Raw genomic sequence first — 27030 nt, 5'->3', positions numbered from 1 at the left:
ACGTTTCGGGCCAAGACCCTTCGTCTCAAGGTAGTATATGGTGACATATATGTACTTCGATGATGACTTTACTTCGATTTTGATTTTGAAGAAGATCTAGATGCCATAAGATGCTGGAAATCTTGGGCAAAGCATACAAAGTGCTGGAGGAAATCGACAAGTCAGGCAATATTGAGGGAAGGGAATATACAGTCCATGTTGAGTTAACGTTGACTCTTTACCCCCTTGAGCTGCTGAGTTCCTCCAGCAATTGAGTGTGTGTTACTCAAGATTTCCAACACGGGAACATCGCCATCTGCAGGTTCCCCTGCAGGTTGTACACCATCCTGATTTGAGAAAATTAACATTGTTCCTTCATTTTACCCGTAAGTAAATCCTGCAACACTTCTTCAACACAACAGCAGTGGGAGCCCCTTCACCAGAAACTCTGCAGTGGTTCAAAAAGGCAGCTCATTCCCACCTTCTCAATGACACTTTGGGATAGGTAACAAATGCTGGCTTTGCCACATCTCAAACTGCAATAAATAGATAAATAATTGTTAAAATGAACATCATGTCAGATCACCCCCAGATGAGATTTACCGTCGGCTCAACTATTATTAAGGCATTCTCCGGGACTTTAATTAATCCCTTAAATCGCACCTTACAGTGTCAGTGCTGCTGATTGGTGGTTTGCTGTTTGTATCGCCAACCTGGCAACGGACGCGTCAAGGCAACAACGGAGCAGCCGGGCGAGTGTTTGCGCTCCGGGCCGACATGTCGCTGCGAACGCTGCCCCTGCTCTTCATTAACCTCGGCGGGGAGATGCTGTACATCCTCGATCAGCGGCTCCGGGCCCAGAACATCCCGAACGACAAGGCCAAGAAAGGTGTGGAGCATTGTAGCTCGGGGTAGGAGAGCCAGGCGTGCGGCCGAGCAGCGGGAACTCGGGGCGTGGGAACGAGCGGGGTCCCCGGGGAAAGGGGGGGGGGGTGAGAAATCGAGTGGCGGGGATCGAAGGCGCACGGGCCATGAAGAGAGGCGAGTTCTCTGATCCGTAATGTTTTAAGGTTTATCCAACCCCCCTGGACCAGAGCAGTATCTTAGCAATGAACTAGCTTCCTCGCCCCCGAAACCCCCGTTATCCCAAATCCCTACACTGCTGTGGTTTTACAGTGAACTACCGCCATGCCGTAGCTAATCAAATATACATCCTCTTCCCCTCAGGACAATAATACCAGCGACTAGCATTCCCACCTCTAAAGCCCAAATGCAGGTCGGTTAACTTTATAAAAGATTAACCCAATTATTTTCCATCCCACTATTCTTACTGTTACAGGTGCTGGATAAACTGTGAACATGCACCTCGCCAAACCCCAATGTCCCATGTACCAGCAATATACATCCAAACAACCCTCATACAAACACTGGTTAGTTCAATTCAGAATGTAACCTCCACCTTGTATGGCATTATTTGGAGTGATCCATCAGTTGCTGTTTCTGACTGGAGTTATTGTGCTGTCAGGAAAAAAAAAATCGTAAAAGTGTGAAACGTGCTTTCTGCACCTTTTCAGATTGGTCTTGGAAAAGTTGTAGTAGTGTTTTTTTTAATAGAATTTCACTGGTTATTTTCTTTTGCTCTTCCTCCAAGTTTCTGCCTTGTCTAAAAATAATGCTGCAATCTAGGTCATCCCTAACCCATTCAGAAGTACTGTGTGTATGACTATCTTGAAGACAAGATGAGATTCCACCGTGTTCTATACCCTTCCCTGGTCAAAATTCTGGCTCTTGTCATGTATGTCCTTTCAGTGGGGCACTGGAAAGCTATGTCAGATGGTCATGCACACTTTGAATAGTGTCTGCTTGAGCAGTGTTGGAAATCAAACTGATCTTTGGAAAGTGGATGAAATTTGCACAAACTGAAGATAGGGGACTCACTTTCCAGGTCAGGCAACACTTCACCTGCAAGACTGTCGGGGTCATCTACGGTATCTGGTGCTCTTGGTGCAGCCTCCGCTACATCGGTAAAACCAGAGGTAGATTGGCGGACTGCTTGGTCAAGTGCCTTTACTCTGTATGCCACAAAAGGCAGGATTTCCTGCTGGCCACACATTTCAATTCGACTTCCCATTCTGACATGTCAATCCACGGCATCTTTTACTGAGGCCACACACAAGTTGGAGTAGCAACTCCTCATAGTCCATCTGGATGGACTCCAAACTGATTGCATGAACATCAATTTTATAACTTTTGGTAATTTCTCCCCAATCCCCCTTCTCTCTTTTTCCATTCCTCGTCCTAGTTCCTCTCTCAACCCATCACCTCCCCTGCCCATCGTATCCCTCTGGTGCTCCCTCCTTCTCTTTCTGCAGATTTCCAGCATCTGCAGAATCTCTTGTGTGTATACTAGACAAATACCTGGGATGAGAGAGCTGACTGCAACTGACTAATAAAGTTTGGTCTGTAAGAGCTAAGGAGAATGAGGGGTGATCTCATTGAGACATAAACTGAGTGGAAGAACCACAGCAGATGCTGGAAATCTTGAGCAACACACCAAAAATGCTGAAGGAATTTAGCAAGTCAGGATGTGGAGGAAAATGACATTTTGGGCCAAGACTCTTCAGTGAGAAGGCAAAAACAAGAAAAAAAATGGATAGGGAGAAGGGAGGAGCTCAAGCTGGCAGGTGATAGGTGAATCCAAGTGAGGGGGAAGATAGATAGATTGGGGAGGGAGTGACAATGATGTGAGAAATTGGGATGTGATAGGTGAAAGAGGCAAGAGACTGAAGAAGGTGGAATCTGATAGGAGACGACAGTGTATCATGAAACAAATGGAAAGAGGTGGGAAACAAGAGGGAAGAAGGTGTAAGTGATGGGCAGGGGGAGGGGATAGAGAGTGGTTAAGGGGTCCAGAGGGATAGGGGAGAACAGAAGGGGGGAGGAGTAGATCAGAGGTGAGTGATTACCAGAATTTGAAGAAATCAATATTGATGTTGTCACGTAGGCAGCTACCAAGATGGAATACAAGGTATCTTTCCTCTGACCTGCATCTAGCCTCAACTCGACAGTAGATCAGGTTGTGAGTAGACATGGCAGTGTGGGAATGGGAAGTGGAAATAAAGTGGCTGGCCACTGGGAGATGTTGACCGAGGGAAGTAATTTCTTGCTCCTCCCCCTCCCCCCAATCTGCCTTACCTGGAAGGACTTCTTTGGGCCTAAATAGTGGGAGGAGGAGTAACATTTGGGACAGTTGCAGGGCTAAGTACTTGTAGGAGGATCAGTGGGGGAGGGATGAGGAGACAAGGCAGTCACAGAGAGCGTGATCCCTGCGGAAAGTGCTTAGGGAAAGATGTGCCTCGTGCTGGGATCCGATTGCAGATTGCAGAAATTGCAGAGAATGAGATGCTAGATACAGAGGCTCGTGGGGTGGTAGATAGGGACAAAGGGAATCCTGTCCTTGTTACTGTTGCAGGTGAGGTTGATGGGGTAAGGTCAAAGACGTGGCAAATGGAGCATACGTAGGTGAAGGCTGCGAAGATTGTAGTGCAGAGGCAACCTAGCATTTTGAAAAAAAATGCTTCATATTCCTGAAGTGAAAGGTCTCATTATTGGAACAGATGTAACAGAGAAGGGAAGGGCATCGCCAATATCACCCCAGCCGACTCACAGGTGAAGTGTCGCCTCACCTGGAAGGACTGTTTGGGGCCCTGAATGGTGATAAGGGAGGAAGTGTAAGGGCATGTGTAGCACTTGTTCCGCTTATAAGGATAAGTGATATACTGCGTCCGGTGCTCCCGGTGTGGTATACTGCGTCCAGTGCTCCCGATGTGGCCTTCCATATATTGGCGAGACCCGACGCAGACTGGGAGACCGCTTTGCTGAACACCTACGCTCTGTCCGCCAGAGTAAGCAGGATCTCCCAGTGGCCACACATTTTAATTCCACATCCCATTCCCATTCTGATATGTCTATCCACGGCCTCCTCTACTGTAAAGATGAAGCCACACTCGGGTTGGAGGAACAACACCTTATATTCCGTATGGGTAGCCTCCAACCTGATGGCATGAACATTGACTTCTCTAACTTCCGCTAGGCCCCACCTCCCCCTCGTACCCCATCTGTTACTCATTTTTATACACACATTCTTTCTCTCTCTCTCTCCTTTTTCTCCCTCTGGCCCTCTGATTATACCCCTTGCCCATCCTCTGGGTTTCCCCCCCTCCCCCTTTTCCTTCTCCCCGGACCTCCTGTCCCATGATCCTCTCGTATCCCTTTTGCCAATCACCTGTCCAGCTCTTGGCTCCATCCCTCCCCCTCCTGTCTTCTCCTATCATTTTGGATCTCCCCCTCCCCCTCCCACTTTCAAATCTCTTACTAACTCTTCCTGCAGTTAGTCCTGACAAAGGGTCTCGGCCCGAAACGTCGACTGTACCTCTTCCTAGAGATGCTGCCTGGCCTGCTGCGTTCACCAGCAACTTTGATGTGTGTTGCTTGAATTTCCAGCATCTGCAGAATTCCTCATGTTTACGTTTTTACCTAGAAAGGGATATCATAGCTGAAGTAACCGAAACATTTGGAAAGTGGAAACTAAGTGATTATGCGGAATAAAGTAATGGCAGAAAATGAAACCAATATGTTGCATAAAGTCATACAGTGTGGAAACAGGCCCTTTGGCCCAGCCATCACTAATGATGCCCATTAGTTCCCTATCGGAAATTAGGTGATCACTAGTCTGCAGGTACAGTATATCTTGTACCTCAGAATCCCCTCTAGTAACTTACTTACCATGGATGTTAGGCTTACTATTCTATAGTTACCAGTGTTTTTTGTGGCCTTTCTTAAATAAAGGCATTGGCATTAGCTACCCTCCATTCTTCTGGCACTTCACCATGGCTAACAATGATGCTTATACCTCAGCTGGGGCTCCCACAATTTCTTCTCTAACTTTCTACAGTGTTCTTGGATATACCTGATCAGGCCATGGAGATTTATCTCCCTGCATACATTTTAAGATATCTAGTATCTCCTCTCCTGAAATGCAGACTATTCCCAAGCTGTCCCTGTTAGCTTTCCTTAGTTCCAAAGTCTTCATGTGCTCCTTCATGGTCAAAACAAAGGCAAAATATTCATCAAGAATTTCATCCATCTCTTGTGGCTCCACACATGTCCACTTTGGTCTCCAAGGGGCCCCATTTTCTCTCTCTAATTTTTTTTTCTTCCCTTAATATACTTCCAAAATCTCTTTGGAAGAGAAAATTAAGGAGAATCCAAAGTAATCTCATACAACTGTTTTATTGTTCCGATTTCCTTCTTGAAAATCTTACATCCTCTATACTATTTCAGGGATTCGCTTGATCCAGCTGCCCGCACCTGATCCATACCTCCTTTTTTCTGACCAGAGCCTCAATATTCACAATTATCCAGGGTACCCTACATCCGCTAGCTTTGCTCTTCATTCTGATAGGAACATGCAGATCTTGAATTCTCTTTCTCACTTTTAAAAGCCTCACACATGTCAGATGTCCCTTTGACTGCAAACAACCCAATCCAATCAACATTTCCATGTTCCTGTCTAATACTGCCAAAATTTGCCTTTACCCCAATTTAGAACTTTGTTTTGGCCATATCTTTCTCTCTCCATTATTAACTTAAAACTATGTTTATTGGTCCCAAGGTGCTTGCCCCTCCCCTTCAGTCATTTGTCCTGCCCTATTTCCCAAGAGTGGATTGGGCTTTGCCCTCACCCTAGTAGGATATATTATTGCCTGAGGAAACCTTCCTCAACACACTTAACAAATTTTATTATTCTTACAACATTTTGCAGTCTCCTGGAATATTTGTTCCTCTTATTCTCATTGACTATTAGGGAGCCTATAGTACAATCCCAACAAGGGAATCGTACCCTTATTTCTCAGCTCCACCTGGAAAGCCTAGCCAGACAATCCCTCAATAGTTTCATCTTGACTACTGCCATGACATTCTTCCTATTCGGAAATGCAAGTCTCCCCTCTTTCCTCCATCTCTATCCCACCTATAGCACCGATACCCTGGAACACTTAGCTGCCTGACCTGTCCCTCCCTTAGCCAGGTTTCTATAAGGACTATGATATCCCAGTTCAATGTAGCTGTTCATGCCTTGAGTTCATCTGCCTTGCCTGTCAGGTCTCTTGCATTGAAATAAATGCAATTTAATCCAATAGTCTATCCTTATTATCTGCCATCTTGCTACCTGTTTTGTCTTCTGACCCTGCTGTCACTGGACTCAGGCTCCCTTCTGCTTTGAACCTCCCCCCTCCCCCCCCCGTTAATCTAGTTTAGATGCTTCCTAGCAGCACAAGAGATTACTTAGTAGATACCCAGCACATATCTTTGCTGTAAAGGATGTAACAAATATATCAGAAATATAGGGAAATGAAGGGCATGGTGGTGGAAGGCCTTAAGAGAACATTGTACATTACTAAAGAAAGAAGGCTGGCGAAAGTTAGGGAGAGTAAAACTTAACAAATTCCGTGGACCTAATGGTTTGCATCTCAGAATTTGAAATTAGATTGCTGCAAGCATAGTGGATCTTCTGAAATTCTTGGATTCTGAATTGGTAACAAATGTGTCTCTATTAGTTAGTTAGATAGATAGATAAATATACTTTATTAATCCTGAGGGAAATGTGGTTTCGTTACAGCCGCACCAACCAAGAATAGAGCGTAAATATAACAATACCAAAAACCCCCAACCATCAAACTTCAAAATGCAAACTATGCCAGGTGGAAAATAAGTCCAGGACCAGTCTATTGGCTCAGGATGTCTGACCCTCCACGGGAGGAGCTGCACATTCGATGGCCACAGGCAGGAACGACCTCCCGTGCCACCAAGTGTTGTATCACGGGGGAATGTGGCCGAAGTCCAACAGTAAAAAGTTCAATATCCAGTCTGCAAACACGTTCCTCGATCGTAATATGCCCAGGATTGCACCATCTGTTGTTAACCAAATCAGTAAGCACCCAACTCCTTTACGCTTACCGCTCTCAGTGCACTTCCGGTCAGCCGGAACGGTATTACCTACCGAACTCCTCTTCTCCAAAAGTCTCTGTTGTCTCGACCCGGTCCTCTTTCCTCGGCTTTGTGATCCCCCTCTGCATCCTCTGTTTAGGAAGGAAAAAGAAAGAAGGAGATTGGCTTAAAAATATGAGACTGAATCACAGATAAAGTGACCACAAGGATTTTTTTGACTCATTGTGGCCCTATAGATATTGTAGCATAGATTTGGGAAGAGCAATTAAAGAAATGTGACCACATGACTGGTTCATACTAATCATACTAAGACTTATAACAGTAATATTAACAAATTAGACTTTAATCCTTTGCGGGACCAAGTGTTGGTATAGTGGAATGGTTACATCAGAGCCAACAGGAAAAAAGGAGATGTATACTGATATTTTGAGTAGGGATTCCTCATCGCACTGACAAGGGATCAGTGTGGAACCTTGGAGACGAGGCCATAGAATTCTACTCCCTTTCTAAGGTTTCTAAATTTCCCTTGCCCTCTCTGCTAGAATTATTCCCTTTGTTCCCCCTCTAATCCTCTAAAGACCCTAAGTACGTTCTCTAAATGCTTAAGTCTGACAGTTAAAAAATTTTCTGATCAAACATATTTCAATAAAAAAGTTAATTTATAGTTTAGAAGATTTTTTATTTATAACAACTTTATGTGCTAGAAATGTATTAAATAAAATTAAAATAAAATATTTGCATGTTTCCTACCCCTACCCCACCCTCCTGCTTTAACTTAGGATGTTTGTGCTTCACTCTACACTATTGGTGAAATTAAAGCTAAAATGTTTAGAAATCATAGGAAATTTACTGCTGAGGAGGCTATTTATGCTTATTGAGGTGACACTTCACCTGCGAGTCTGTTGTGGTCATCTACTGTATCCTGTGCTCCCGGTGTGGTCTCCTGTATATTGGTGAGACCCGACGTAGATTGGGAGACCACTTCATTAAGCATCTTCACTCTATCCACTACAAAAAGCGGGATTTCCATAAGACCACAAGATACAGGAGTAGAAGTGGGCCATTGGGCCCCTCGAGTCCAGTGGTTACCTATTTAAATTCTATTTCCGATTCCATTTCTAATATCTCAGTCCAAACCTCCTCTACTGGCACGATGAGGCTACACTCAGGTTGAAGGCGCAACCCCTTATATTCCATATAAGGTCAGAACTGTTCATTATACTCAAGTTTCTGACTAGTACGTTGCAAATCAGTTTGATTATAACTGGTTCCGTCCTTGGCACCCAACTAAAATAACCTAAATAAAGCAGTGGATGAGAAGGATTTGGGTGTCATCACTATCAACATCTAGACAATGCACAGAAGTAATTAGGAAGGCTGATGGAATGTTGGGCTATATAACGTGCTCAGTGGAGTTCAAGTCTAGAGACATTCCCCTTAAGCTGTATAATGCACTTCTGAGACCACACCTTGAGGACTGTGTACAATTTTGGTCTCCCTATTTTGTGAGGGATGTGAAGGCACTGGAGAGAGTTCAGGAAGAGCAACTAGACTCATTGCAGGTCTGCAGGGTATGAGCCATAAATGAAAGATTGAAAGAATTAAACCTTTTTAGCCTAAGTAGGCATAGAATGAGAGGAGACATGATAGAAGTGTTTAAAATCATTAAGGGTATATGTAAGGTGGATGCTAGCTGCTACTTCAAAATTAATCCATCAGTGAGGACACAGGGCTATAGGTGGAGACTGGTTAAAGGGAGATTTCAGACTAATATCAGGAAGCATTTCTTTACGCAGCAAGTTGTGGACATGTGTAACAAACTACCTAGTTGTGTAGTTGAGAGTAGTACCTCAGAGACTTTCAAATCTAAACTTGATTGTTATTTCAATGTGAATAGGATTTTGACAAGCTTTGTTGGGCCGAATGGCCTGTTCTTATCAAAAACATTCTAATGATTACATTTTCTGTACAAGTCCTGGTTTCAGCTGTTCAGTTCTGTATTTACCTGCTAGACTGTTGGAGGAAATATTAATGTTTTGAAATAAATAATTTGTTTCTTCTCTTTTCAGTAATGAATGACATTGTCAGTACAATGTTTAATAAGAAATTCATGGAGGAACTATTCAAACCTCAGGAGCTGTATTCTAAGAAAGCCCTCAGAACTGTGTTTGATCGACTGGCTCATGCTTCCATTATGAGACTGAATCAGGCTAGCATGGATAAGGTGAATAAATATAAATGCCTTACCTTATTCTTTTGTCAATGTGTCAGTATTTTAGCTACATAAATATATACATAGATTCTTGTTTTAATCAAATACTAGAGAATATGGAAAATGGTTTTCGGATTACATCTACTTCTGCTCTGAACAAGCTCTTAGAAACTGATACTCTCTTCATCTAGAAACTGATACTCTCTTCATCTATGTCCTTTTCAATGCTCTGATGTTAAACAGTAGCAATTTGAAAGATTCTTATTCTGCCAGTCAATGGCAATACACACTCTAACTCAAATACTGGCCCAGCTCCACTCCTTCACATATTTTGGGTTAACAGATCTGGAAATAACCACCTGTAAACAAAGCTAGCTACTTCTTTGAAGAAGAAGTTGAGTCAAAAAAGTGGGACTGTCATTCTCTGCAAGCTTTTGGGTACCAATTAGTTGGTTCACAACAAGCAACTTGTTTCGCCACATCAGCTTGGATGTGAGAGTGGAACCAAAGTTCTAAGGTCTGAGATAAAGTTTTAGAGATAGACTAGAGTGGGAAGGGGCATGTATAAAGAAAGAAACAACTAAGATTATTATTGGTTGGGGTAATGAGTTTATCTTAATCCTGTGTGTATCAGGTAGTTTTCTTTTTCCACATACCTCCAGCTCTATGACTTGATGACAATGGCATTCAAGTACCAAGTACTCCTCTGTCCAAGGCCAAAAGACCTTCTGTTGGTCACATTGAATCATATGGATGCAGTCAAGGAATTTGTACATGATTCTCCAAGCATTTTAAACCAAGTAGATGAGACATTCCGACAACTGATTGAGGTGAGTGTTGTTTCCATGTGATTCTGTGATATTTATAAATACAAGGCAAATATTCAACCTTAGATCAGTTTGTCCTTGAATATGAATGAGAAATGTATGTTACAGTGGTTCTAAAGACATCATTTAGTGAGCTCAGAATTAGAATCAGTTTCATATCACCAGCATATGTTATGAAATTTGTTAACTCTGCGGCAGCAGTACAATGCAATACATGATAAATATAGAGAAAAACTGAAATACAGTAAGAATATATATGTATATTAAATAGTTAAAGTGAATAGTGCAAAAATAGAAATTAAAAATAAAGTAGTGAGGTGGTGTTCATGGGTCCAATGTCCATTTAGAAATCAGATAGCGGAGGGGAAGAAGCTGTTCCTGAATCACTGACTGTGTGCCTTCAGGCTTCTGAACCTCCTATCTGATGGTAACAGTGAGAAAAGGGCATGCCCTGGGTGGTGGGGGCCCTTAATGATGGATACCACCTTTCCGAGGCACCGTTCCTTGAAGAATCAGAATCAGAATCAGGTTTATTATCACCAGCATGTGACGTGAAATTTGTTAACAGCAGCAGCAGTTCAATGATCAAGGATAAAACTTAAGCACAGGAGAGACTAGGAAAGAACTTTTGCTCTCCAATTTCAAATAACTTGTTCCCTCTGCCCCTTTTCCTCTTTGCAGATCCTCCTACACACACCCAAACCACTTTTCCCTTCCCCTATTGCCCAGTTTCTTTCCTTTCCCCAACACTCCTCCAGCTGGGTCCCCTTTCCCCACTGTTCCCATCTGCCAACCCACCTCTGTTATTTAGTTCAATGTTCCACCTCCCTTTCTTATCAGATTCCATCATCTACAGCCCCTTGTTGCTCCACCTATCATATCACTGAAAAGTTAATGTTGAGCAACAGATGCAGATTTGATAATCAATATTATCATCTGATGATCCATTATCTGCAGCCCTCTGATCTCTCAGCCTCTAGCACTACCTCCAGCCTTCCGTCCCGAACCTGACTCCATATGCCAATCACCCCTCCTAACATGGATCCACCTATTACTTGCCAACTCATGCCCAATCCTCACTCCCTCACCATTTCTTACCATCAATCTCACCTGCATTCTTCCCACCCAGTGGGATTGTTTCGATGTGGAATGCTGATTGTCAGTTACCCTCCACACATACTGCCTGACCACTGAATTCCTCCAGCTGTTAGGTTTTTGGTAGGTTCTACAATATGACTCCCTCTTCCTTAAGAGAAACTCTACATAAATTCCAGTGCCAGTTTTCTGCTGGAATCTCCCCAAACTGCTTTAGTTTGTCTTGATTTCATATGTAATACTGCACCAAGTATTTGGTTGGTTGTCCAATCAAATTTAATAGCCTGCCCTTCCTCAACCAAGACCTCTCCAGAAAAATGAAGGTTTTGAATTCCCTTTGGCAAGCTGTCTCCTGCATGGTTCCTTTTATTGCAGTAGTTTTCTCTGGGGCACTTGTGCTCAATATTTCACCACATGCAGACGCCTCATTTGCCTTGACCTCTAAAATATTTGTATTTGTAATAACTACTACCCACGTAAAATCAAGTCATTGTCTCAACTTTAATCATCTCTGTTTGCCTTCTGCCCCATTGTGTAAGCAACATCCTGTTCTTGAGTGCCTGAAATAAGAGGGAAAGTATCAGATCGTGGGAAGAGGAAAAGGAAAATAATTACATGTTTAAACTTGGTTAAAAGGGATGAATGATAAGGGAGGAAGATGTATCAATATTGTTGATCTTTACAACTATGCCACATTGAGTATCACAGTTGCACAGTGGTTAGCATAACGCTATTACAGCACTAACGACTGAGTTCAATTTTGCCACTGTCTGTAAGGAGTTTGTACGTTCTGCCCGTGACTGTATGAGGTTCCTCTGGGTACTCTGATTTCCTCTTAAATTCCAAAGACGTATGGGTTAGTGGGTTAACTGCTCGCATAATTGTAGTTGGGCGGCATACAGTATCACTAAATAAAATAAAATAATCTTCAAAAATGATGTTTCCAATGGCAATGAATAACCTGAATTATGTATAATCTGGTTTATGTAATAAGCATGAGTGTCTGCAAGTTGTTTTTATGATGCTTTTGGTGGTGTTAACTGTGTGAGGGCAGGATAAACAATATGAAAGTTGAAATCATATCATGATTCTTTGTTGAGCTGTTATGTAGCTGATGAGTTATATTACTGAAGAAAAACTTGTTGATCTAACTTGCATGCATGTCTTCAGAACAAAATCTTGCACTGACTATTGTTGATATTTCTTCCCATGCTGCTTCAGTATCTGCTTGCAGGGTCACATTTCAAGTTTATTGTCATGGCATATATACCCTGAGTATATGCTCATGACAATTAGCTTTTTGCTGCCGCAGCAGAGTAAATTACAAGCAGAACATAAATTACTTAAACATAAATTAACCTTGTACATACCTGACCAAATGATTAAAAATAAAACATTTAGAGCAAGTTGAAGGAAGTAGGTGGAATTAGGGTTTTCAGATCGGTTTAAGAGCCTGAAAGCAGTGGCAAAGAAGCTGTTGTTGAACCTAGAGATATGAGCCCTCAGGTTTCAATATTTCCTGTCTGACGGCAGATATGAGAAGGGGGCATGACCCGGATGGTGAGGATCTCTGATGATGGATCTCACTTTCTTGAGACGTTGCCTCTTATAGATGTCCTCGATGGTGAGGGAGAGTTGTAGCTATGATGAGACTGGCTGAGCCATCACTCAATGTCACTTTTACGTTCCTGTGCATTAGAGTTTCCATATCAGGTGGTGTTGCAGAATGCTTTCTACTCTACTTATACTTCAACACTCTACTTCTGCAGAAGTTTTTCTTCAAAAGCATGAGGTGAAGTGTAACAAGGAGGCAAAATTGATAAAGGTGATGATACAGGACTGAAGGTGTTATATTTGAATGCACATGGAGTAAGGTAAATCATCTTGTAGCGCAGTTGGCGATTGGCAGGTATGAAGTTGTGGACGTCACTGAGATGTGGCTGAAAGAAGCTCATCACTGGGAGCTTAAAAATATGAAAGAGGTTTTTTCAGATATATAAAAAGTAAAAGAGAGGATATTGGACCACTGGAAAATGCCTCTGGAGCAGTAATAATGGGGGACAAAGACATGGCAGACGAACTTAAAAAGTATTTTGTGTCATTCTTCACTGGAAGACACCAGTGGTATGCCAGAAACTCAAGAGTGTCAGTTGGGAGAGAAGCTGCTAGGGAAGCTGAAAGGTCTGATGGTAGATTAATCAGCTGGACTGGGTGGACTACAACCCAGGGATAGCCGAAGAGATTGTGGAGACATTAGTAATGATCTTTCCAGAATCACTAGCTTCTGGAATGGTTTCGAAGGAGTGGAAAACTGCAAATGTCACTCGACTCTAAGAAGGGACGGAAGCAAAAGAAGGGAAATTATGGGCCTTCTAGCTTGACTTCAGTGGTTGGGAAGATGTTGGATCCCATTATTAAGGATGAGGTTTCGGAGTGCTTGGAGATGCATGATAAAGTAGGCCAAAGACAGGAGTTTTTACTAAAGGGGAAACTTTGCTTGACAAATCTGTTGGAATTCTTGGAGGAAATAACATGCAGAATTTACAAAGGAGAGTCAGCGGATGCTGTTTGCTCAGATTTTCAGAAGCCATTTGACAAGATGCTACATATAATGCTGCTTAACAAGATAAGAGCCCTTGGTATTACAGGACAGATACTAGCATGCATAGAAAATTGGCAGGAGGCAAAGGGTCAGATTGAAAGGAGTCTATTCTGGTTGGCTGCCAGTTACAAGTGGTGTTCTGCAGAGGTCAGGATTGGGACCATTTCTTTTCACGTTATATGTCAACGATTTTGTGGCCAAGTTTTCAGACAATACAAAGATAGGTGAGGGGCAGGCAGTGTTGAGCATTTAGGGAGTCTGCAGAAGGACTTGGACAGATGGACAGATTAGGAGAATAGGCAAAGAAGTGGCAGATAGATAGATACTTTATTGATCCCAAAGGAAATTATAGTGTCACAGTAGCATTACAAGTGCACAGATATACAAATATTAGAAGGGAAGTAAGAAAAAACAAAAGATATACAAGAATAAGATGTACAAGATTTACAAATCAAAGATTATAAGATCACTTCCCGGGCTATAGAGCCCCATTATAGAGCTTGATGGCCGAGGGTAAGAATGGGTTCTGTTGCAGGAATCACCCTTTGTAATAATGATCAGTGAGGTACTGAATCTGTATTTACCGACAAGTAACTTATTATTTCAATTAAAAGGCACATGGGTTCATACTTTATCTCCCTGTGTGCACCCTACTAGAAGTCCCTGACACTCTACGAACAGTCAATGAAGAGAAAAGTTATTACCCGGGAAAGGAGACTATGCTGGCCAGGCATTCCTCGTGGTCCCGATCTCCACGTACCCATGGGGTCCTCCTTATTCACAATGGTTGGTCTCCAGTTGCTGGAGAGTTACCACCCCTGCATATTTGGAACTCCTGAATCTTATAGTTTTCTTCATCAATTGAACTGTTGGATCTCCATTTCATTGGCTCAAGGTCACCTGACCTTCCTGGGTCACTTTCTTGCTGGTCATTGTACAGGGCTACAACCAACATTGTTTCATGGCTCTGCCCACCCCAGCCTCGTGTATTTGTGTCTTTACACTCTGACTGGTTCAAACCAGTTAAATAAAGCAACCCAGACAGAGTCTAACAAGATTACAGATTGCTTCTTTGGTATGTCTGGCATTTTACATAACAAGTAGCTACTCCTCTGAGAATGGTCTCAGGCTTACTGCTCTGATTAGATAGTCAACGATCAGTTCAGAGTCCACGCCCTTTACGTAACAAATGGCTACTTGTTTGAGGATGGTCTCAGGTTTAGCAGATCATTACCTGAAGCTTCCTGTGTCCACATTCAGTTGCTCTGATTAGATTATCCAAGAGCAAGAATTCGTTCAGAGTCCACAAAATGGGGAGAAACAAAGAGAACTGGTTTGTCTGCTTCCCCTGTCCTTGATTAGACTGTAGTTTCTTCTGGCCAACAGCTCATATAGTGCTCTTTGGAGCAGCACAGTTGTCTTAGTCTCATTACTGAAAGTGCCCCTCTGTTCAGCCAAGGTGGCATGCTGGGGGTGAGAAATGTTGTCCAGTTTGACTCCTACAACAGAACCAGCCTTTCTAGTCAGTTTATTGAGCCTGTTGGCATCATCTGTGTTGATGCCATTTCCACAGCACACCACTGCATAGAAGATTGTACTGGCGACAGCAGACTGGTAGAACACGTGAAGGAGAGGCCTGCGTACTCCAAAAGATCTCAGTCTCCTCAGGAAGTAGAGGCGACTCTGGCCCGACTTATACACAGTCTCTGTGTTGGTGCTCCACTCGAGTCTGCTATTCAGGTGCACCTCCAGGTTCTTGTAGGTTCCTCACCACATCCACGTCCTCACTATCAGTAGTAACAGGGAGCAGTACAGGCCTTGCCTTCCTGAAGTCCATCACCATCTTCTTTGTCTTACTGATATTGAGCTGCAGTTGATTCAGCTTGCACCATTTGACAAAGTCCTCCACCAGGACCCTGTATTCAGTCCCTTGGCCTCCCTTTATACACCCAATTATTGCTGAGTCATCAGAGAATTTCTGCAGATGACATAACTCAGTGTTGTACCTAAAGTCCGAGGTATACAGGGTAAACAGGAAGGGTGCCAATACAGTCCCTTGTGGAGGCCCCAGTGCTAATTATAGCCATGTCTGACACACGGCCCTGAAGCTGCACAAACTGTGGTCTGTCAGTCAGGTAGTCCTTTATTCAGGATACAATAGAAGTGCCATCCTGCATTGAACGGAGCTTTTCCCCCAGTAATGAGGGCCATATTGGATTAAAGGCACTAGAAAAATCAAAATGGAATATAGTGCAGGGAAGTGAATGGTCGTGTACTTTGGTAGAAGGAATAAAAGCGTAGACTATTTTTTAAATGGGGAAAGAATTCAAAACTCAGTGGTGCAGAGGGACTTCGGAGTCCTCGTACAGGATTCCCAAAATGTTAACTTGCAGGTTAAGTTGGTGGTAAGGAAGGCAAATATATTGTTAGTATTCATTTCGAGAGGATCAGAATGTAAGAGTAAGGATGTGATGTTGAGGTTTATAAGGCATTGGTCAGACTGCACTGAGAGTATTGTGAGCAGTTTTAGGCCCTGTATCTAAGGAGAGGGTCCAGAGGAGGTTCGTGAGAATAACTCCAGGAATGGAAGAGTTAATGTAAAAGGGAGCATTTGTTGGCTCTAGGCCTGTACTTGCTGGAGTTTAGAAGAATGAGGGGGGAATCTCATTGAAACCTATGGAATATTGAAAAGCCTAGACAGATTGGATGTGGAGAGGATGTTTCCTATGGTGGGTGAGTTCAGGACCAGAGGGCACATCCTCAGAATAGAGGGACATCCATTTAAAACAGAGAAAAGAAGGAATTTCTTTAGTAGCCAGAGGGTGGCGAATCTGTTGAATTCATTACCATGGATGGCAGTGGAGGCCAAGTCATTTAAAGCAGAGATTGATAGGTTCTTGTTTAGTCAGGCCATCAAATGTTACAGAATTGAAAGGGATAATAAATTAGCCGCAATGAAATGGTGCAGCTGGTTCAACGGGCTGAGTGGCCTAATTCTGCTTCGATGTCTTATGGACAATACATGCCAGATCTTAAGCTGGTAGAGACACTGGCACACTTTCTTTATAGTTGCATTTATGTGCTGGGGCCAGAATATATTCGCAGATGTTGAAACCTCGGAACATGAAGCTGCTCTGCTCAATCTTTCCAGCACTAATCCTTCAATGAAGATGTGCTAGTTCACCTACCTCCCCATTCCAAAAGTCCATAACAGGCTCCTTGGGTTTGGTTGAGTATAACTCAATCAGCTGACCTATCCTGGATCTGTGTGCCTCCTTGTCATCATCCGTGATTTTACCAACAGCAGTGGTATCGGCAAATTTGTAGATGGTGTTGGAGCTATGTTTAGCCCCACAGAATCTCTTGTACTGCTCACCTTTCTCCACATACATCTGACTTGAAGTGTTGGTCCACTTCCTGGGAATGCCTTTTCTCAAACTGTCAGCACAGATTCGTTTTGTGAATGAGACCCATCAATACTTGAAGCTGTGAAACGCCAATTAAAAGATAAAAAGGCATTGGTTTCTTTAGGTAATGCTAACCACTCACTGCTAACATTGTGAACAGCAAATGAGCAGTGCATGGCATATGCTTCAGAATTACAATCAATAAATGATGATTCATTAATCACTTAACATGGTCAATAATCTTTTTGGAAGGTTTGGTTAATAGATTTGGAAAACCATTGGCTCATCTCCAGTAACCTACCCTTTAATCATCCTAAGGTAAGTTTTGGATATGTGGAAAACCTTACAGTTAATTGTAATAGTGGCTGTGCCTACATTCATCTATGGATTTCTCAGTTTGGTGATAGTCACTTGAAAAAGAAAAATAAAGAATTGTTTATTGCTTCTGTGTGCAATAGTTGGACTTGTAGTTCCTACCTCCTGCAGGCTGATATCAGTGGGCATTGGAAATCTTGTGATCCCACCATACCTGTTTGTTGAATCAATTGAAATTTGCTGCACTAATCTCTGATCAGAGTAGACAGAAAGGGTAGTAATTTGCTGGGTTGGATATTTCTTGCTTTTTATTTTAAACAGATGGTTGCCATTGTAGTGACATGTTCCTAGAGCAGCTTGCCCAGAGGTGGAGGTGGTTCTAGAATGCAGACCTTAAGCACCTCCATTGAACATCTGACAACATATTGAGATGGTCTTAGTTTCATAGCATTAATAGTGTTTTCAATAATTTTTGATTACATATGGAGTGAGTCACATTGATTAAAGACTGGTTTCTGTAATAGAACTGACCTCAAGTCAGTTGAAATAGATAATCTGCCTGGGACTTTTGAATGAAGAAAGTTGTGAATGCTTTAGCCATACGCTGCATACTTGACTGCCATTGCTAAAGACTTGTGTGTTCTTGGAGCTGCTTGCTCCTGTTTGCTTTTTAATTATCCAAGAAATATACTTGCAGCATCTATCTACAAGTTGGCACTTGTCTTAGATTCCCTTGCAGTATTCACTTAGAAATCTAGAAACTTTGTGGCCCAGTCAATCACATCAGTCTTCAAAAAGAACTTCTGATTTAATCTCACCCTTTCCTCTAGGTTTTTAATTTTCATTTCACAGCCCTTACAGACATTTTTAATGTGTTGAGAGTTTGTCTCTGCCACTCCTCTCCTTGATTGCAGTGAGTTCCAGATTGCCAAAACCCTTTAGGTAAAAAGATTCTAAACTCATTTCCCCTCTAATCCTGCCAAGTTACTTCCTCCACAAGTTTTTGATCTCTCTCCTTGTTGCTAATAATGTTAAGACCATAAGATATACTGTAGTAACTGAATTAGGCCATTTGGCCCATTGAGTCTGCTCTGCCATTTCATCACGGCTGATCCAATTTTCCTCTCAGCCCCAATCTCCTGCCTTCCCCATATCCCTTCATGCCCTGATCAATCAAGAATTTGTTAAAATCTGCCTTAAATATACATAAAGACTTGGCCTGCACAGCTGCTTGTGGCAAAGAATTTCACAGATTCATCACTCTGTGGTGAAAGTAATTCCTCCTCATTTCCATTCTAAAAGGACGCCCCTCTATTCTGAGGCTGTGTCCTCTAGTCTTAGACTCTCCCACCACATCCACTCTTTCAAGGTCTTTCACCATTCAATAGGTTTCAATGAGGTCACTCCATATCCTTCTGAATTCCGGTGAATACAGGCCCAGAGCCACCAAACGCTCTTTGTATGACAAGCCATTCAATTCTGAAATCATTTTTGTGAATCTCCTTTGAACCTTCCGCAGCTTTAGCATGTCCTTTCTAAAATAAGGGGCCCAAAACTGCTCACAAAACTCTAAGTGAGCCCTCACCAGTGCTTTATAAAGTTTCAACATTACATCCTTGCTTTTATATTCTAGTCTCTTGAAATAAATGCTCACATTGTATTTGACTTCCTCACCACAGAATCAACCTGGAAATTAACTTTAGGGAATCCTGCACAAGGACTCCCAGGTCCCTTTGCACCTCAATATTTTATATTTTCTTTCTATTTAGAAAATGGTCAACTCCTTCATTTCTTTTACCTAAGTACATGACCATTAACTTCCTGACACTGCTTTCCATCTGTCATTTCTTTGCCAATTCTCCTAATCTGTCCAAGTCTTTCTGTAGCCTCCAAGTACCCTGAGATCCCTTCCTTAATAATCAACTCCAGAGTCTTCCCAAACACTGAGGTCAGACTAACTGGCTTATAGTTTCCTTTCTTCTGCCTCCCTCCCTTCTTGAAGAGTGGAGTGATATTTGCAATTTCCCAGTCTTCTGGGAGCATTCCAGAATCTAGTGATTCTTGAAAGATCATTATTAATGACTCCACGATCTCTTCAGCTACCTCTTTCAGAACTCTGGGGTGTACACCATCTGGTCCAGGTGACTTATCTACCTTCAGACCTTTCAATTTCCCAAGAACCTTCATTCTAGTTATGGTATCTTCACACACTCCATACCCACTGATAGCTGAAACTTCCACCATACTACTAGTGTCTTTCCCAGTGAAGACTGATACAAAATACTTATTCAGTTCATCCGCCATTTTATTGTCTCCCACTTCTTTTGTTTTCCAGCGGCTCAATGTCCACGCTCGCCTCTCTTTTACACTTCTAAGTATCTGAAGAAACTTTTGGTATCCTCTTTAATATTATCAGCTAGCTTATTTTCGTATTTCATCTTTACCTTCTTAATGACTTTTTTTAGTTGCCTTTTGGCCTTCTGTAAGTTTTTAAAAGCTTCCCTATCCTCTAACTTCCTTCTAATTTTTGCTCTATTATATACCCTCTCTTTGGCTTTTATGTTGGCTTTGACTTCTCTTGTTAGCCACAGTTGTGTCATCTTTCCTTTAGAGTACTTCTTCCTCTTTAGGATGTATATTTCCTGTGCCTTCCAAATTGCTTCCAGAAATTCCAGCCATTGCCGCTCTGCCCTCATCCCTGCCAGTGTTCTTCTCCAATCAATTCTGGCCAGCTCCTCTCTCATGCCTCTGTAATTCCCCTTACTCCACTGTAATACTGATACGTCTGGCTATAGCTTCTCCTTCTCAAATTTCAGGGTGAATTCAATCACATTATGATCTCTTGCCCCAAGGGCTTTTTTTAACCTTGAGCTCTATAATCAATTCTAGTTCATTACACAGCAGTTCCTTGGCTCTCTCAACAATGATTCAACACCTTCCAACCCGATGTAACCTTTTTCTAGTGTTTTGATTTTATTTTTTACCAACAGAGAAATGCCACCCCCCTCCCCCGCCTTTCTGCCTATCCTTTTGATATAATGTGCATACTTGGACATTAATCTACTAGCTATAATCTTTTAGTCATGATTCAGTGATTTCTACATCATACCTGCCAATCTGCAGCTGTGCTGCAAATTCACCTACCTTATTCTATATACTGCCTGTATTCAAATACAACATCTTCATTCCTTTTCGATTTTGTCCACCTTTTACGTTGCAATTCATCCTGTTAACTGTAATTTTGCCTTATTAACAACCTTTTCTCACTACACATTGCCTCTGTCAGTAAATGAACTACCTTATCTTTAGCACTATTATCTGCCTTTCCTATGATACTTCTTGCATTGAAATATAGGCAGCTCAACACACCAGTCACACCATGCTTAACCTTTAATTCCTAACTTTGTCTGAGGTCTTGCCAACATCTGCCTCCACCAACTGTTCTGGCACTCTGGTTCTCATCTCCCTGCAACTCTAGTTTAAACCGCACTCTGCAGCATTAACAAACCTTCCAGTAGGATATTAGTCCCCCTCCAGTTCAGGTGCAAACCATCCCTTCTGTACAGGTCCCACCTTCCCTAGACAGAGCCTGATGATCCAAAAATCTTAAGCCCTCCCTCCTACACAAACTCCTTAGCTATGTATTAAACTGTATAATCTAACTAGTTCTGCCATCACTAGTACGTGGCATGGGTAGCAATACTGAGATCACAAACCTGGAAGCCCTTCCCTTTAATGTAGCACCTAACTCCCTGAACTCCCTATGCGGAACCTCTTCACTCATCCTACCATGTCATTGGTACCTACATGGATCACGACTTCTGGCTGTTCACCCTCCCACTTAAGAGTGTTGAGGACTTGATCTGAGATGTCCCAGACCTTGGGCACCCAGAAGGCAGCATACTATCCAGGAGTCTCACTCTTGCCCACAGAACCTCCTGTCCATTCCCCTAATTAACGAATCCCCTATCACCACAGTGTGCTTCTTACCCCCCTTTCTTTCTGAGTCACAGAGGCAGACTCAGTGCCAGAGACCTGATAACTGTGACTTTCCTCTGTTAGTTCATCCCCCCTCCCCCGACAGTATCCAAAGTGATATCCTGTTATAGAGGGGATGTCCACAGGAGTACTCTGCACTGGCTCCTTAAACCCTTTCCCCTTCCTGACTGTCACCCAGTTTCCTGTGTCCTGCACCTTGTGTGTAACTACCTCTCTACGTGTTCTATCTATCACCCCCTCAGCTTCCCGAATGATCCGGAGTACATCCAACTTCAGCTCCAACTCCTTAATGCAGTTTGTTAGAAGCTGCAGTTAGATGCAATTCTCGCGGTTGTAGTTGTCAGGGACACTGGAGGTCAACCTGTCTTTCCACATCCCGTAAGAGAAGCATTTCACTATCCTGCCTGATCTCTCTCCTGTACTAGCTGAGCAAATATAAAGATAAAGGAAAAAAAATACTTGAGCTTTTCTTTCCTCTGCTTTCTCTTACTGAAGCCTCTCTTCGCTGAAGCCTTAAAGAGTTAAAACCTCAAGATCACCACTCTGACGATGTCCAGTCACACAATGGCCGCTGCGCTTGCCCCTGCCTTTCTTTAATTTGCTCACACTAATCAGTCCCAAATACCAGTTGGTCGCTGTCAAAGCTCTTTTTTGCTGCCTTTTATCCTGGATTGAAGTCCCCTCCTCTCCAAACTTCCAGTGTCTGGATTGGCCGCTAGTCAAAGCTCCTATCACCATCATGCTTCACCATGTTGGCAATGACAATCCAATCATCACTGGCCCCCAACTAAGCCAGCTCCATCCCCATTCTTGCACCCATCCCTTGTTTCACTCCTCCCTCGATCACCCCCTGACTTCACACTTGACCCTTCCAATGGTTTTAGGACCACCAAGGTGAAGCTAGAAAAGGAAGAGCCTCTGGCCTGCCAATGAAGAACATGACTGCTATGAGGCTTTGCACAAAAATGACAGGCTCCTTGAGGGCACAAGTTTTAACATAATGCTCTGGTTACATAAAATTTCAATGTCATTGAACTTTTGAATTTGCCAATTTGAGACTCAATGCATGTTTTTGCCTTTCTATAATTGACAGTCATACAGCTGCCTACCTGTTGGAGAGTTTCAGCTCATCAGGCAAACTCTACTCATCTTCTTTCAGGATTTGCATATTAGGGTAAGTACACCCTTCCCATTCCATGATATTCAACTGGATGAACATAAGAAATGAGTGGAGAGAAATCTCTTTAGCCTCTTGCACCAATTCCTCTCTTTGGTAAGTTAATTGCTGATCTGTTACCTCAATGGCACTGTGCTATAGTAACTTTGTATCCCTTAATGTCCAAACATCTATCAATGTGTCTTGAATATACTCAGTGATTAAACTTCACAGTTTGAGACCCAAAAAGGATTTCTGCCTTCTAGGTGAAGAAATTTATTCTGTGGCCAAGCTTGTATTGTGACCCTTGTTTCTAAACCTGTCAGCCAGGATAACATCATCCCTACATCCACCCAGATAAATCCTTAAGAATGTTGATAAGTCATTCTTATAAACTTGGGACAGTGTTGGCAATGACAATCCAATCATCGCTGGCCCCCAACTCCAAAATACAAAGAAGCAATCTGTTGAAATACTTTCCCCATTCCCCACCTTCCACACCCCCATTCACTAACTATTCACTAGTATGTCCTTCCTTGAAGAGGAATTCCAGACCTGTACACAGTATTCCAGTGCAGTCTCACCAGGACCATCATATAATTGCAGCAATATGTCTTGCAATAGAAGTCTGAAGACTGTTATTTACTATTTTAATTCTTCTCTGTACCCGTGTGCTAATTTTCAGCAGTTTGTTTACTACAATGCACTAGATACCAATTTAACAGTATCATAGTTTTCTGCTTTCTCCCCTTGCCCCCCTCCACACCCCCCTCTTAAAGCCTTCAATTCTTATAATTGAGACTATCTCCCAGTTTTGCATTATCAACAAACTTAGAGATTTTACACGACCCGATTTCTAGAAATTTCCTCTTGGGCTGACCACCTTGAATCTCCCCAATCCTTTGGAGAAATTGAGCAAATTTTAGGGATGAATAGTAACTAAAAACAATGATGAAACTTAGTATATCCTCAAGTCTCAGGACTCATTCGTCTCCTTTCTGAAGAATACTGTACCAGTGAATCCATGGTACTGTAAAACACATTTTGGTGATCCATTGCTGAGATATGGATCCCAAAATGAAAGATTCATAGAGTTGTACAGCATAGAAGCAGAACCTTTGGGCAAACAAATCCATGTTGACTGCATTGCCTAGTGACTTAGTCACAGCCGGCCATGTTTGGCTCATAGCCCTCTAAGCTCTTCTATCTATATACTTATCTTGATGGTTTTTAAATGTTGCTAATATGTTCACTTCAACCACTGTTTCTGGCAACTCCTTCCAAATACAGACTCTAATGTCACATTTAAATCTCTCATCTCTGATCTTAAACCTAAGCCCTGTTGTTTTTGGCATGTCCCGTCTAATCTATGCCCCTCATGCTCTTGTATACATCTAACAGGTCACCTCTCAATCTCCTATTTTCCATGGAAAAAAGTCATAGTCCATACATCTGCTCTTCGTAACTCGGGGCCCCGAAGTCCAGGCAACATCTGGTAAATCATTTCCGCCATCTTTCTATTTTAATAAGTTCTTGACTAAAGCTGTACACCATTCTAGAAGTGTGACCTCACCAATATCTTAAATAACTGCAATATAATCTTCCAACCCCAATACTCAATGCCTGACTGAAGGCCAGCATGGAACATGGCTTCATCACCATTGTAAATGTCGGTAATGTGTACAAGATCATGAGGGGCATAGACTGGGTGTAAGGGCACACTTTTTCCCAGGGAACGGATGCTAAAATCAAAAGGGATTAGTTTTAAAATGCCACTTCCAGCAAACCATGCACTACACTCCTAGATCCCTCTGTTCCATAACATTCCTCAGGACCCTACCATTCACTGTACAAATACTACACTGGGTTGATCCCCTAAAATGCAATATCTCACATTTATCTCAGTTGGAAGCCATTTGTCAATCAACAGCCCACATACCTAGATGATCAAAATGCCCCTCTAATTTTTCATAACCTTCTACACTGTAAACAGCACCAGCTGTATCAAGCTCAAACAACATTCCACAGTCATTGGCAAATCATAAAGGGACTGGATAGGTTGGGACTTTTTGGAGAATGTGAAGCTGAGGAGTGACCTTATAAAAGGATAAGAGGTGTAGATAAGTTACATGATCACAGTCTTTTTCTAAAAATAAGGAGTCTAAAACTAGAGGTCATCAATTTGAGATGTGAAAGGAACCTGAGGGGAATTATCTTTTCACACAGGGAATGGTAGGTAAATGGAACAAGCTGCCAGAGGAATCTGTACAATGTTGAAAGACATTTGGACAAGAAAATGGATAGAAAAGTCTAAAAGGGATGTGGATCAAAGGCAGGTAAATAGGACTTAACTAAGACCACTTGCACAGTGTGGAAAGGTTGGACCAAAAGGATTATTTTCATGCTGTATGTCTCTGACTCTTTTAAACTCCTAGCTTTTTAAAGCATTGGTAGTTTTTTTGAAAAAGCTTCCTTTTTGCTTTTTATACAGTAATTAAACAGGCATTTGGGCACTTGAAGGTGGTAGTTGCATGTGCCTGCAAAAATCGGCAACATCTGAAAAGCAAAATAAAAATATATGATGGTACCTGTACTACATGATTGAAGAATTAATTTTTCATTCTGTAATATGTTATAAATTGTTATTATTTAATGTGCTCTAATTTATCTCATTAGGTCTCCATCTTTCTGAAGGATAAAGTTCAGAATTCTAATGGTCGATTTGTGCTGCCTGTTTCTGGTCCTGTACCTTGGGGAACAGAGGTTCCTGGGCTGATAAGGTAACACATAATAATACCCACACAACGTTGGACACAAGAGATTCTGCAGATGCTGGAAATCTTGAACAACAATAGGAGGGGAATAAACAGTTGATGTTTCGGACCAAAACCCTTTATCAGGACTCTATGCATTTTGTGTGTGGTGGATGTGCATTGTGTGTTTTGAATGTACATTAGTGTTTCCTGTTGATGATTTCCTGTCCATATTGCTTCCACCTTACCTTTAATCTTCATTGCAACAGAAGGAAAATTATTTGCTTTAATTTTATGTTTTCCTTATTCCTTGCTGTTTTCTAAATATCAGTGTTTTGGTTCCTCGCACATTTCTTAAAATATAGCCGAGCAATCAACCAAAATTTTTTTTTTTTTTGCAATTTCATGACAAATGATCATTCTGTGGGGTAGCCACAAAATCACAAAGCATCCATTCACAAGAACTCATTAACCAAAAAAAAACTTGTATGTCTTCATTTAATTGAAGTCATCATGTAAATAAATCAACTCCTCGCTGTAAGTTGCTGATCCTAGGCATGCTATGATGTATCCCAAATGCATTAGACTTCCAAAATACTTGAGAAAAGTTCTACAGTAATTTGCTAAATAAGCAGAGTGAAACTTTTTTAAAAAATGAAAGCTTAGAAGTAGCGAACAGTACTTGAAGGATTTATTTTGGGGTCAAGATAGGTAGTAATAAGACCACTCTGGGATTATTTTTAACTTTCTATTCCTTCTCATTTATATCCGTAATGATAGTTGGTAGGGGAAGTTACCTGGACTGTTCATAAACCTGGTAAATTGATTCACTATTGTTAGGGAAAGTGAGAACTGGGTGCAGAATAAAGTGCTACAGAGAAAGTGCAGTGCAGGCAGAGAGTAAGGTTCAAAGCCATAATGAGGTAGACTGTGAGGTCAAGAGTCCATTTAATAATACCAAGGCTGCAAGAAATGTAGATACCCCACTGTGTGGAGGATGGTTTCCAATTGTGTAAACTGTATATTGTAGTGTCGAGCACAGCAGTTGCCGTACCAACCTGTGATGCACCCGTATAGGATGCTTTCTATAATGCATCAGTTAAAAAATTGTGACATTGAAAGTGGACAAAGTGGATAAATGTGAGGTTATCCACTTTAGTGGCAAAAACAGGAAGGCAGTTTACTATCTGAATGGTGTCAAGTTAAGAAAAGGGGAAGTACAACGAGATCTGGGTGTCCTTGTTCATCAGTCACAAGAAAGTAAGCATGCAGGTACAGCAGGCAGTAAAGAAAGCTAATGGCATGTTGGCCTTCATAACAAGGGGAGTTGAGTATAGGAGCAAAGAGGTCCTTCTGCAGTTGTACAAGGCCCTGGCGAGACCCCACCTGGAGTATTGTGTGCAGTTTTGGTCTCCAAATTTGAGGAAGGACATTCTTTCTATGAAGGGAGTGCAGCATAGGTTCACTGGGTTAATTCCAGGGATGGCGGGAATATCATCTGTTGAAAGATTGGAGCAACTGGGCTTGTATACACTGGAATTTAGAAGGATGAGAGGGGATCTGATTGAAACATATAAGATTATTAAGGGATTGGACACGCTAGAGGCAGGAAACATGTTCCCGATGTTGGGGGAGTCCGGAACTAGAGGCCACAGTTTAAGAATAAGGGGTAGACCA

General features: G+C 42.1%; 1 protein-coding gene across 3 annotated transcripts in view; it reads left to right on the top strand.

Moving 5' to 3' along the window:
* Window positions 1–447: 447 nt before the first annotated feature.
* Window positions 448–27030, top strand: part of oscp1b (organic solute carrier partner 1b) — a 35804-nt gene continuing 9221 nt past the window's right edge. Inside the window, exons 1-5 of one of the 3 annotated variants that reach the window (XM_063033694.1) lie at window positions 448–868; window positions 9057–9211; window positions 9862–10029; window positions 22538–22618; window positions 25277–25380. In XM_063033694.1, the coding sequence (XP_062889764.1) occupies window positions 757–868; window positions 9057–9211; window positions 9862–10029; window positions 22538–22618; window positions 25277–25380 (620 nt within the window). In that variant the 5' untranslated portion in view covers window positions 448–756. Of the gene's footprint in view, window positions 891–1358; window positions 1410–9056; window positions 9212–9861; window positions 10030–22537; window positions 22619–25276; window positions 25381–27030 lie in introns of those variants that run through there. The other 2 variants (XM_063033695.1, XM_063033696.1) reach the window with 2 other exon arrangements.

Source organism: Mobula hypostoma, chromosome 26, assembly GCF_963921235.1.
Source record: "Mobula hypostoma chromosome 26, sMobHyp1.1, whole genome shotgun sequence".
In the NCBI taxonomy this organism is placed as follows: domain Eukaryota; kingdom Metazoa; phylum Chordata; class Chondrichthyes; order Myliobatiformes; family Myliobatidae; genus Mobula; species Mobula hypostoma.
Note: the sequence above shows the minus strand (reverse complement) of the source record. Positions and strands in the feature narration are given on the sequence as shown.